At 45.1% G+C, this 12,934-nt stretch overlaps 1 protein-coding gene across 1 annotated transcript in view; it reads left to right on the forward strand.

Annotated features, from left to right (window-relative positions):
* Nucleotides 1-12,934, forward strand: part of LOC106566460 (ubiquitin carboxyl-terminal hydrolase 19-like) — a 34,688-nt gene that overhangs the window by 12,637 nt on the left and 9,117 nt on the right. Inside the window, 18 exon segments of the mRNA XM_045692943.1 lie at nt 2,137-2,265; nt 2,526-2,662; nt 2,830-3,363; nt 3,485-3,836; nt 3,944-4,100; nt 4,203-4,274; nt 4,404-4,519; nt 5,105-5,316; nt 5,764-5,965; nt 6,206-6,339; nt 9,106-9,264; nt 9,475-9,585; nt 11,370-11,480; nt 11,570-11,812; nt 11,931-12,049; nt 12,229-12,372; nt 12,512-12,742; nt 12,744-12,856. Of these exon segments, the coding sequence (XP_045548899.1) occupies nt 2,137-2,265; nt 2,526-2,662; nt 2,830-3,363; nt 3,485-3,836; nt 3,944-4,100; nt 4,203-4,274; nt 4,404-4,519; nt 5,105-5,316; nt 5,764-5,965; nt 6,206-6,339; nt 9,106-9,264; nt 9,475-9,585; nt 11,370-11,480; nt 11,570-11,812; nt 11,931-12,049; nt 12,229-12,372; nt 12,512-12,742; nt 12,744-12,856 (3,276 nt within the window).

A 12,934-nucleotide genomic window follows, 5' to 3' on the forward strand; every position in this document is an offset into this window, starting at 1 on the left:
CATGGGATTGTTGTTCAATTTAAATGCAATTTAAAAGAAACTATTTGTGAAAAGATTAAATGTAATTTTAGCTTCCAAATGAGAGAATTGGGTTTTCACAAGGTTAGCGCCCTGCTCAATCAGTGGCCTGCCCCTGTGAATAGACGTGGGTTATAAACTATGAAACACACCCTTCTCTCCCTCCACTATATAAGCCCTTGACAAAAATGTAACCTCCTGTTCCGAGGACGATAGGACGACGGTCCATACTTTAAAAGGAATAACATGTCAACTACAGAACTAAGCCAACCTCCGCTTGAGCTTTGGTTGTGAATGGTATGAACTTTGAACTCTTATTCACTAAAGAAGTGAGACATCCTAGCCGTTGAGTTAGCAACAGCAGCTGTAAACGTGGGCTAGGAAAGGACGGACGACTTATCCGGTCTAACACACAACGAAGATACTACAACGTATCCATTTTACCACCAGAGACATTCTTCCGAGGACAGGAAGATCTCTGTTGGCCAACACGGCCAGCATCTACAACCAATCTACCGAAGCGCAGCTCAGAGTAAATATATATTGCATTTTCCTTTTCCAAATGGGCGGTAATTTAGAATGCATAAGATACAGTATTTACGATAGCACAGCTTCTACCTTTGTTCCTCAGTCTTCCCGATCTTTCATTCAAGCCCAACCCCCTCTCTTTGTGTAACAAGCCATCATACAGGTTCCGTCCACCAGAGACGTTTTCTGTATGACATAATTTGCATTCTGTGTATATGTAATTCTGTGTGATTAGTTAGGTATTTAGTAAATAAATAATTAAACCCAATTTTGTATTGCTGATTCAACTTGTTAGCCAGGGTTCGTGAAGATAACCAAGAATTTACAACTTTCAGATTAGACTGAAATAAGGTGACGATTAATATGACGGCTATCGATGTAAAATAGTACTAGGTCTTTAAGAGTTTATTCAGAAGATAACAGCTCTATAAACATTCTTTCGTGGTGCCCCAACTTTCTAGTTAATTAATATTACATGATTAGCTCAATCAGGTAATATTAATTACAGAGAAAGGATTTTCTAGAATCGCATGTCATACCACTTAATCCGGCATAGCCAAAGACACGACACAGTACAGTAATACTGTTCACACTCCAAAAAGATTAGCTTACTGGAGCTAGTTTCATTTATTTACCCAAAAGAGCACAAAGCACGCTACGTCTATGGGCCTTTTGTTTTTCTGTCGTGCGTAATGTGCAGGAGCCTATATCATATGTGTATTGGATAACGGCACAATCATTTGGGCTTTTTTTGGGCTCGGGCTCATTAAATGTGGTTAATGTAGGGCTCATTAAATGTATTTAATATGTCTCATCAGACTCGGGTAGCATCAAGTCTGAATTTTCATGCTGATCAAAGCTCTAATCACATCCAGACATTTATAATGCTTTGTATGCTTTATAATGTTTTATTAGGCTTTATATACTTTATAATGCTTTATAATGTTTTATTAGGCTTTATATGCTTTATAATGTTTTATTAGGCTTTATAATGCTTTATAATGTTTTATTAGGCTTTATATGCTTTATAATGCTTTATAATGTTTTATTAGGCTTTATGATGTTTTATTAGGCTTTGTAATGTTTTATTAGGCTTTATAATGTTTTATTAGGCTTTATATGCTTTGTTTTATGTTTTATTAGGCTTTATAATGCTTTGTTTTATAATGTTTTATTAGGCTTTATAATGCTTTGTAATGTTTTATTAGGCTTTATAATGCTTTTGAATGACACTTCCGGTTTTGGCGGGAAAAATACCAGTTTACCCGTTAGGAAAGTGATTTATTCTCAGGATGGAACATTTTGTAAAATACCGGTAAAATATTCAACCCTTATCTATTCTTCTACGTCTAGCTCTACTGATCTGTTGTAGACTATTCTAGGTTGATTTGCATACTTGTCTAACACAGTCACAGCGTGCGCTGTGGACAAAGTGTTCTTGTGTTACAGAATCCGTTTTGAAGGTAATCCCTGTGGTATGCTGAGTGTGGTAGTCCTCTGACAGACTGTGTTGTCTCTGCTCGCTCGGTGCTGTGTAGATGTGTTTGTAGTCCTCTGACAGACTGTGTTGTCTCTGCTCGTGCTGTGTAGATGTGTTTGTGGACTGGAAGCAGAATGCTAATGAGGTGATCGCGAGGCTGCGCTGTGGAGACGGGGTGCAGAGGGTGGAGGACGTCACCACTACCTTCACCGACACATACTGTCAGGCCCGCTTCCCAGGTGAGATCACAAACTAACTGCGTGTCTTATAGCCTAGGTGTATGTGATGATTGCACGTGTATGAGAGCTTGTACAGGCTACATGTCTGTTTTTTAGTGTGTGTGCTGAGATGGTGTTTGAATGAGGGAGTGTGTGTGCTGAGATGGTGTTTGAATGAGGGAGTGTGTGTACGTGTCTTTGGTATGCGTGGCATTTAGCCATTCACTGTGAACATGCAGCATTAGCTCTAGTCTGATGGCCCGTGACTGGTCTCTGTCCAGATGGGCGCCAGTGGGACTGTCATCTGCATGAGGAGATTGAGGGCTCCTGCAGCAAAGTGCAGTACAAAGAGAAGAGTGGCTTCCTCCTGCTGGTCATGCACAAGAAGATCCCCTTCCACTCCTGGCCTTCCCTTATGGTGAGTCTGCCAACTGGCCTCCCTGCTGTCATTTAGCATGTGTTTCTCTCATGGAATACCATCAACTACCATCATGTGACTATTACCTATCTCTTGCGAAGGTTTTAACACAATTCCTAAAAGAAATACATAAAAAATCAACAACATTTTGTCTCATCTCCCTGCAGCAAAATAAAAAGGAGAAGCAGCCTGTGAAAGTGGAGGCCAAGAACGGTAAAGACCAGAAACAGCTGCCTCTGGTAAAGCCTGTGGTAAAGCCTGAGAAGTCTGTCCCGAAGACGGCAGACATGGCCGAACTGTCCGCCCAGACGTCTGCTCCACCGGCACAGTGTGAACAGAGGCGTGGCAAAGCAGAGCGAGGTGTCAAACGCATCATGAACTACAAACCAGCCGACAAGCCAGAGTCTGGGGTGAAGGCTGGAGGAGAGGGGCAGACCAAGCCGGTCAGTGTCAGTAAAGGGGACCTGCCTCAGGAGCCCAGTGCCAAGCGCACTGTCCATCCCCCCAAGGACCCCACCTCAGAGATGCCCAGGGATACACACTCCAAGTCCACATCCAATGGGAAACCACACAGCCCCACTGGCCGGGACCTCCAGACATCTACAGCTGGTGACAATCGAGCTGAGCTGCTAGGCAATGGCCATGAGGGTACAACACCTGAGGTAGCCATCAGCCACACGCAGCAGGAGTTGAAAGTTCAGGTGAGTCCCGGTGTCTCTAGACTATGCCATCTCACCAGGCACTGAGTACTGTGTGGGTTCAAATGTGTGTGTGAAATTCTGCTGCTCTGGATCTGATTGTAAAGCCCATTTATTGTTTTAGATGGAGGACAATAAGGCCCCAGAGTCTGATTTTAAGGCTGGTGCAGAAGAGGTAATCATACCGGCAGCCACTGTGTCCAGTGCTCAGATCAGCCCCAAGGCTGGAGCCTCCACCAACAGAACAGAGAGGCCAGGGGAGGCTGAGAGGACTGACTCTGAGACGCTAGTGAGACAGCCTCCGAATGAGGCTGACCAGGCCACTGAGTCTCTAACACCAACCATACAGTCAGGATCAGGGAAGCCTGTGACTGCAACAGCCACCAAGCAGGCTGAGCCCCCCAACAGCAGCAGCACACAGGAGGAGAAGAGAGACAGGTCTAAGGAGGAACCTCTGGAGATGAAGCAGGAGGAAGGTCAGTGGACGTCTCAAAAGGACACAATGTTATTTTTGTCACGGTGAGTGAGTCCATGGTCTGCAGACAGTGACCTGAAATGTGGCACTGTGGTTATCTTTTAGCAGTTCCAGAGCCAATGGTGAACCTGAAGTTGTTGAAGAACGACTCGTACGAGAAAGGGACAGACCTGATGGTTGTCAACGTGTACATGAAGGGTATCTTCAGAGAGACAGCCAGGGTGATCTTCAGGGAACAGGACTTCACACTCATCTTCCAGACCAGGTAACTTGGTCCTTGTGACTTGTCACCTCGGTGGGCTTAGTGGATCTTAATTGGATTTTAGTGGTGTTTCCAGCTTATTGAACTTTCTTCCCTTTCAAACAGCGATGCAAATTTCTTGCGTCTTCATGCGGACTGCGGAGCGAATACTGTCTTTAAGTGGCAAGTCAAACTCCGGTAAGACTGAAGTCCAACTTGGTGTGTGATTTTTTTTTTGTGTGTGGCGTTTCTATAGATCTGTGTAGATGGCCCTTTTGGTTCTCATTGAGACAGTGATTCTGACAAGCTGGGGATCCTCTGTTACAGGAACCTCATCCAGCCTGAGCAGTCTACGTATGCCTTCACCCCGTCCCGTTTAGACATCACCCTGAAGAAGAGGCACAGCCAGCGCTGGGGGGGCCTGGAGGCCCCTGCAACACAAGGTCTTCCTGCTGCCTGGCTTCTACTGCACATGTTATAGACGTCTGTCACACAGTTGGAAATATAGCAGCTCTGTATAAATATTACACACGTAATGGCTTCCACACAATCGTGTTCACGGACTGTCTTTATATTGCTGTTTGAGGAGCACTGACTGTAGGTCTAACCAGTATCCTAGGAAACCATTAGAGCCTGTCCTAATGTGAATTACGTGGGAGGGTTGAATTTATGTTGTTCTGAGTGCGGGGGGGGGGGTGCGCAACTCGATATTAGGAAGGTGGGGTCTTAATGTTTGGTATACTAATAACATGTTGGTGTTATGCGTGACTATAGTAGGCAGGCATGTTTGTGGGTGTTAACATTCAAGTCAGCACTACGGACAGGTGGCTGACCACTGAAACTAATCCAGTAACTCAGTATGCATGCCTCAGTCCAGTCTGCTGCTCTCACAAGCCAACGGGTCTCTGGCTGTCAGTGCAGAACTGCAGGGCCTAGGTTATGTCCTTAACTTGTAATGTGCTTCTCTTGGTCCCTGACAGTTGTTTGTCGTTGACCACAAGCTCCATCCTCCTCTGTTGAAGGTGCAGTGGGTGGCGCCAAGGTTGCTGTGCCCTCCGCACCGTCCTCTCAGGCAAGTCAGCCGGGCAGCAGCAAGCACTCCCTCCCCGCCAAGGAGGAGCCACCCTGGGTGGGGGAGGGGAAACCCAAGCCCCCTCGGACAGTGGACGGATGCCTGGACAGTGTGTCATCCCGCACCGTCTCAGACCATGTCCCCATCAAACAGGAGCCTGCAGTCACGGTTAGTTGGACAAGACTGAGGATGAGATGGTGAGAGAGAGGACAGACTGAGGATGAGATGGTGAGAGAGAGGAGACAGACTGAGGATGAGATGGTGAGAGAGAGAGGAGACAGACTGAGGATGAGATGGTGAGAGAGAGAGAGAGAGAGAGAGAGAGAGATGGAAAAGGCTTAAAAACAGAAATGGTATGAAGTGATTTAGCACAAGGAGTAGGGGATTGGAAAATGAGTAGGGGGAAAGCTAATCCGATTTCTTTATCATATTATCCTATGAGCCTCGAGGGTTGGTATTTTTCCTAGCCACTGGGCTTCTGCATTGCTTGCTCTTTGGGGCTTTAGGCTGGGTATCAGTAAAGCACTTTGTGGCAACTGCTGATGTAAAAATGTCTTTATAAAGTTTATTTGAATGATGGTATTTTATCCCTTTATTTCTGTCTCTGCCCCTCAGCCCAAGCCCACCTGTATGGTCCAGCCCATGACCCACGCACCTCCTGCCGGCAGCCAGCGCAGCGTTGAGGAGGAAGAGGAGGAGGAGGAGAAGGTGTGTCTGCCAGGCTTCACAGGCCTGGTCAACCTGGGCAACACATGCTTTATGAACAGTGTCATCCAGTCTCTGTCCAACACCCGGGAACTCAGGGACTACTTTCATGGTCAGTGAGCGCCTCTAATCTTCCTCTTGCCGTCTCTGGCATTCTTTCATTTAACTTTTTACATTCCTTTATGAAATATGTGTCTGATGTAAATATGTATGTAATAAATAAAATGTAACATTGAAGGGAATAAAGTATTTTCTAATTAAAAAAGTTTCAACATGCAAGTACATTTCTGAATCTTGAGTGACTGTAGATTGATATTAAACCATTAACTGTGCTCTCTCACCCTCTGTGCAGACCGGGCGTTTGAGAATGAGATCAACTGTAATAACCCGTTGGGGACGGGTGGTCGGCTGGCCATCGGGTTCGCTGTGCTGCTCCGGGCTTTGTGGAAGGGTACCCACCATGCGTTTCAGCCCTCTAAGTTAAAGGTGACACTCCACTCTCCTGAGAGTCCCATCTTTAACTCCCTCCTGTTATTTAATAATATATAATGATATAATATATGACATTTAGCAGATGCTATAACCCAAATAGCCTTAGTCTTGCATGAATACATTTTTACATATGCGTGGTCCTGGGAATTAAACCCACTATCCTTGCATTACAACCACCATTCTCTACCAACTGAGCTACAGAGTACCACAACAACATCATACCCTCTACCCAGATTTAAACAAACACCTAGTATTAGAGTTACAGTATAACCCTACATCTTCTCATCTTGTTGGTGTCTTTATTCTCCAGGTGATCGTATCCAGTAAGATGTGGTGTCTTTATTCTCCAGGCGATCGTATCCAGTTAGATGTGGTGTCTTTATTCTCCAGGTGATCGTATCCACTTAGATGTGGTGTCTTTATTCTCCAGGTGATCGTATCCAGTAAGATGTGGTGTCTTTATTCTCCAGGTGATCGTATCCACTTAGATGTGGTGTCTTTATTCTCCAGGTGATCGTATCCAGTTAGATGTGGTGTCTTTATTCTCCAGGTGATCGTATCCAGTTAGATGTGGTGTCTTTATTCTCCAGGTGATCGTATCCAGTAAGATGTGGTGTCTTTATTCTCCAGGTGATCGTATCCAGTAAGATGTGGTGTCTTTATTCTCCAGGTGATCGTATCCAGTAAGATGTGGTGTCTTTATTCTCCAGGTGATCGTATCCAGTTAGATGTGGTGTCTTTATTCTCCAGGTGATCGTATCCACTTAGATGTGGTGTCTTTATTCTCCAGGTGATCGTATCCAGTAAGATGTGGTGTCTTTATTCTCCAGGTGATCGTATCCAGTTAGATGTGGTGTCTTTATTCTCCAGGCGATCGTATCCAGTTAGATGTGGTGTCTTTATTCTCCAGGTGATCGTATCCAGTTAGATGTGGTGTCTTTATTCTCCAGGTGATCGTATCCACTTAGATGTGGTGTCTTTATTCTCCAGGTGATCGTATCCAGTAAGATGTGGTGTCTTTATTCTCCAGGTGATCGTATCCAGTAAGATGTGGTGTCTTTATTCTCCAGGTGATCGTATCCAGTTAGATGTGGTGTCTTTATTCTCCAGGTGATCGTATCCACTTAGATGTGGTGTCTTTATTCTCCAGGTGATCGTATCCACTTAGATGTGGTGTCTTTATTCTCCAGGTGATCGTATCCAGTTAGATGTGGTGTCTTTATTCTCCAGGTGATCGTATCCAGTTAGATGTGGTGTCTTTATTCTCCAGGTGATCGTATCCAGTAAGATGTGGTGTCTTTATTCTCCAGGTGATCGTATCCAGTTAGATGTGGTGTCTTTATTCTCCAGGTGATCGTATCCAGTTAGATGTGGTGTCTTTATTCTCCAGGTGATCGTATCCAGTTAGATGTGGTGTCTTTATTCTCCAGGTGATCGTATCCAGTTAGATGTGGTGTCTTTATTCTCCACGTGATCGGATCCAGTAAGATGTGGTGTCTTTATTCTCCAGGTGATCGTATCCACTTAGATGTGGTGTCTTTATTCTCCAGGTGATCGTATCCAGTTAGATGTGGTGTCTTTATTCTCCAGGTGATCGTATCCAGTAAGATGTGGTGTGGTGTCTTTATTCTCCAGGTGATCGTATCCAGTAAGATGTGGTGTGGTGTCTTTATTCTCCAGGTGATCGTATCCAGTTAGATGTGGTGTCTTTATTCTCCAGGTGATCGTATCCAGTTAGATGTGGTGTCTTTATTCTCCAGGTGATCGTATCCAGTAAGATGTGGTGTCTTTATTCTCCAGGTGATCGTATCCAGTTAGATGTGGTGTCTTTATTCTCCAGGTGATCGTATCCAGTTAGATGTGGTGTCTTTATTCTCCAGGTGATCGTATCCAGTTAGATGTGGTGTCTTTATTCTCCAGGTGATCGTATCCACTTAGATGTGGTGTCTTTATTCTCCAGGTGATCGTATCCAGTAAGATGTGGTGTCTTTATTCTCCAGGTGATCGTATCCACTTAGATGTGGTGTCTTTATTCTCCAGGTGATCGGATCCACTTAGATGTGGTGTCTTTATTCTCCAGGTGGTCGTATCCACTTAGATGTGGTGTCTTTATTCTCCAGGTGATCGTATCCACTTAGATGTGGTGTCTTTATTCTCCAGGTGATCGTATCCACTTAGATGTGGTGTCTTTATTCTCCAGGTGGTCGTATCCACTTAGATGTGGTGTCTTTATTCTCCAGGTGGTCGTATCCACTTAGATGTGGTGTCTTTATTCTCCAGGTGGTCGTATCCACTTAGATGTGGTGTCTTTATTCTCCAGGTGATCGTATCCAGTAAGATGTGGTGTCTTTATTCTCCAGGTGATCGTATCCAGTAAGATGTGGTGTCTTTATTCTCCAGGTGATCGTATCCAGTAAGATGTGGTGTCTTTATTCTCCAGGTGATCGTATCCAGTTAGATGTGGTGTCTTTATTCTCCAGGTGATCGTATCCAGTAAGATGTGGTGTCTTTATTCTCCAGGTGATCGTATCCACTTAGATGTGGTGTCTTTATTCTCCAGGTGATCGTATCCACTTAGATGTGGTGTCTTTATTCTCCAGGTGATCGTATCCAGTAAGATGTGGTGTCTTTATTCTCCAGGTGATCGTATCCACTTAGATGTGGTGTCTTTATTCTCCAGGTGATCGTATCCAGTTAGATGTGGTGTCTTTATTCTCCACGTGATCGGATCCAGTAAGATGTGGTGTTTTTATTCTCCAGGCGATCGTGGCCAGTAAGGCCAGTCAGTTTACAGGCTATGCCCAGCACGATGCCCAGGAGTTCATGGCCTTCCTCCTGGATGGGCTCCACGAGGACCTGAACCGCATCCAGAACAAGCCCTACACAGAGACCGTGGACTCAGACGGACGGCTGGACGAGGTGGGTGAAATAAAGGTTTGAGCAGCACCATGAACAATCACATTTATTTTATAAGGCCCTTTGTGACATCTAAAAAGTGCTTTACAAATATCCAGCAGCCTAAAACTCCAAACGGCAAGCAATGCAGAGGCAGTCATTCTCATAACCACACTCCCTGTTTTCATTCAGTCCAGTTGTCCTGGAAAATAACATGGTGTGTCTGTTTAAAAGGTGGTGGCAGATGAGGCGTGGCAGAGGCACAAGATGAGAAACGACTCGTTCATCGTAGACCTCTTCCAGGGCCAGTACAAATCCAAGCTCGTCTGCCCAGTGTGCTCCAAGGTAAGACACAAACAGCGGAATTATTTCAACACAATTAAGCAACACTCCACTGTCTGAATATATCTGGGTGTTCATGTTGAACTGTGTTTTGTATGGAGTCTCAATGGGGTTTTTCTAGTCTTGGAATGTTTCAGTCAAACTCACAGGGATAATACCATAGTTCCTCTGTTGCTACGGCTATCCACTGCTGAACACAGACCCTGACTGTTGTTTTAGGCATGTCTGCCCCTTAGGCATCATGATAATGTAGCCTTCCCTGTGGCTCAGTTGGTAGAGCATGGTGTTTGCAACGCCAGGGTTGTGTGTTCGATTCCCACAGGGGGCCAGTAATTTTTTAAAATTATAAATAAATAAATAAATACATTTTAAAAATGCATGAAATGTATGCATTCACTACTGTAAGTCGCTCTGGATAAGAGCGTCTGCTAAATGACTAAAATGTAAATGTAATGGGCGTTTTAACCCCCTAAGGTCGATGTCCGTGCGGAAATCTAATTAGCATAATAAAAAAATCCCCTTGGAAATCTGTCAGTTGAAGCTAGAGATGTGTTTTTTGCATTGGATGCGTCTCAATCCACTGCATCCGCGTGTATCGTACTTCCGCATCTGCGATGAAAGGTTACAGAGCTAGAGCGGTGTTTGTCAGACCGTGAGACATCCCGAAAACCGGTCGTCTGTAATTTCCCAACAGGTTGTTCTACACACTAATATGCGAAGGTGAGACTCTCATGAACATGTTGGTTGTTTTGCTCCAGGACGCCCACAGGCCTCACAAAGCTAGTCTGAAGATCCCCCGGTACCAGTTGAAAAAGTGAATGGAAGTACAGTACCAGTCAAAAGTTTGAACACACCTGCTCTTTCCAGGGATTTTCTTTATTTTTACTATTTTCTACATTGTAGAATAATAGTGAAGACATCAAAACTATGAAATAACACATATGGAATCATGTTGTAACCAAAAAAGTGTTAAACAAATCAAAATATAGTTTATATTTGAGATTCTTCAAAGTAGCCACCCTTTGCCTTAAAGACAGCTTTGCACTCTCTCAACCAGCTTCACCTGGAATGCTTTTCCAACAATCTTAAAGGAGTTCCCACATAAGCTGAGCACTTGTTGGCTGTCAGAACCAACTTCCTTTTGATATTTTTTGGGGAACTTCTGTTGTTCCATGTAGTGAATCTGTTATTACATTTTTATTTTATTTAACTAGGCTAGTCAGTTAAGAACAAATTCTTATTTACAATGATGCCTACCAGGGAACAGTGGGTTAACTCCCTTGTTTAGGGGCAGAACGACAGATTTTTATCTTGTCAGCTCGGGGATTCGATCTAGCAACCTTTTGGTTACTGGCCCAACGCTCTAACCACTAGGCTACCTGCTGCCCCGGCATGCGTTTGTATGGGCAAACAGCAGTAAGACCAAAGATTATTTTTTTGATACTTCAAAGGGAACTCAAAATCAAATAGCTAAATGATCCTTGGTGTATGACCTTAAAACAATTCCATATAGCTTAGTAGAAGCCCCCCTCCCACGGCTTAGACTCTAATGGGTCAATAGGATGCAGATGATTAGAGACTCAGGCCTGGCTGTCAAGCTGCAATGGAGGAAAACCTAATTCAGTAATGGAGGAAAATGGACCCATCAGAGTTGGACTAATAACGGATCGGTGTGGGTGGCTTGCTGTGTCGGAGTGGAACTAACTCATTTCTTTAGTGCTGTGATGGGGAGTACTACAACTTGACCTGTTTTGAAAAGTTCAAATGTCCTTCTTCTCTCTCCCCAGGTTTCCATAACCTTTGACCCATTCCTCTACCTTCCCGTGCCCCTGCCCCAGAAGCAGAAGGTCCTCACCGTGTTCTACTTTGCTAAAGAGCCTCACAAGAAACCCATGAAGGTAAGATTACATATTGGTGTCATTCAAATAGCAAATGGCTTCGGTTTATGATTTTATTTGACTAAGTCTGCTTCCTCTGATTGTGTCAGTTCCTGGTGAGTGTGAGTAAAGAGAACTCGAGCACAGCCGAGGTCCTGGAGTCCATCTCTCGGAGTGTGAGGATCAAGGCAGAGAACCTGAGACTGGCTGAGGTAGTGAAGAGTCGCTTCCATCGGATCTTTCTCCCATCCAACTCCCTGGACACGGTCTCCTCCTCAGACATGCTCTTCTGCTTCGAAGTGCTGTCTAAAGAGCTGGCCAAGGAGAGGGTGGTGGTGCTCCGAGTCCAGCAGGTAAACGTCCAGCAGCCGTCCTATTCAAACCTTAGGGAACTATAACACAAGTCCCTAGCGTGTTACCTAGTGTCTGTCTCTGTGTTCAGCTCATCTGTTTCTCTGTCCCCCCGTCCAGAGGCCTCAGGTCCCCAGTATTCCCATCTCTAAGTGTGCTGCCTGCCTGAAGCCTCCTCTCTCGGATGAAGAGAAACTGAAGCGATGTACCCGCTGCTACCGCGTGGGTTACTGCAACCAGTGAGTCAACAGCTCACAAAACGTTTGCTCTCTGGCACTATTGACACAGAGGCAATTGAATGAGTTAATCTCCCAATAATAACACAACTATTTCCTGTTCTCCTAAATGATTTGTGAATAAAAAAATGTATTAGTTTAGTTTTTAATCCAATCTAACTTTTTTTTCCTTCATATTTCAGGGTTTGCCAGAAAAAACATTGGTCCAGCCACAAGGTTCTGTGTGGGCCCAACATAGAGAACGTGGGGCTTCCCTTCCTGGTCAGCGTCCCTGAGTCCAGACTCACCTACGCCCGGCTGTCCCAGCTGCTGGAAGGATATTCAAGGTAGCATTGGGATGTCCGGAGTTGATGGATGGATATGAATGCTGCTCTTTAGATATCATTACAACCAGCAGATTTGACATTGTTGGACTGTCACTGATTACTATGTGGTCTCACCCCTTTCCCCCATCTCTCTGTGTAGGTATTCAGTGAACGTGTTCCAGCCTCCCTTCCAGTCTGGCAGGACGTCCCCAGAGGTCACCCAGTGCCTGGCTGACCTTCCCCCTCCAGCAGAGACCCCTGAAGGTGTGGGGTCAGGGGAAAAGGCCAGGGGGGGGGGTGGGGCAGGGGACTCAGAGCAGGAGGACTCCTCTCTGGTTCCTGAGTCTCCACTAGAGACAGCCCAGGCCTCAGCACATCCAGCCGGAGACCCAGCACGCCCTCTCCACCCACACCACAGACTCAGGTTTCATTGAGCCCTCCTCTGGCTCCCAGGACTCCCAGGGAGAGAAGGAGACGTCCTGTGAGAAGGCTGTCAGACCAGAAGGTAAAGGCAAGCATCTTCTAACATTGACATATCAATAGTATTGTTACTTCTACTTTTTTCATGACATTTCTCAACTGA

The sequence above is a fragment of the Salmo salar genome, chromosome ssa13 (assembly GCF_905237065.1).
Source record: "Salmo salar chromosome ssa13, Ssal_v3.1, whole genome shotgun sequence".
Taxonomy (NCBI): Eukaryota; Metazoa; Chordata; class Actinopteri; order Salmoniformes; family Salmonidae; genus Salmo; species Salmo salar.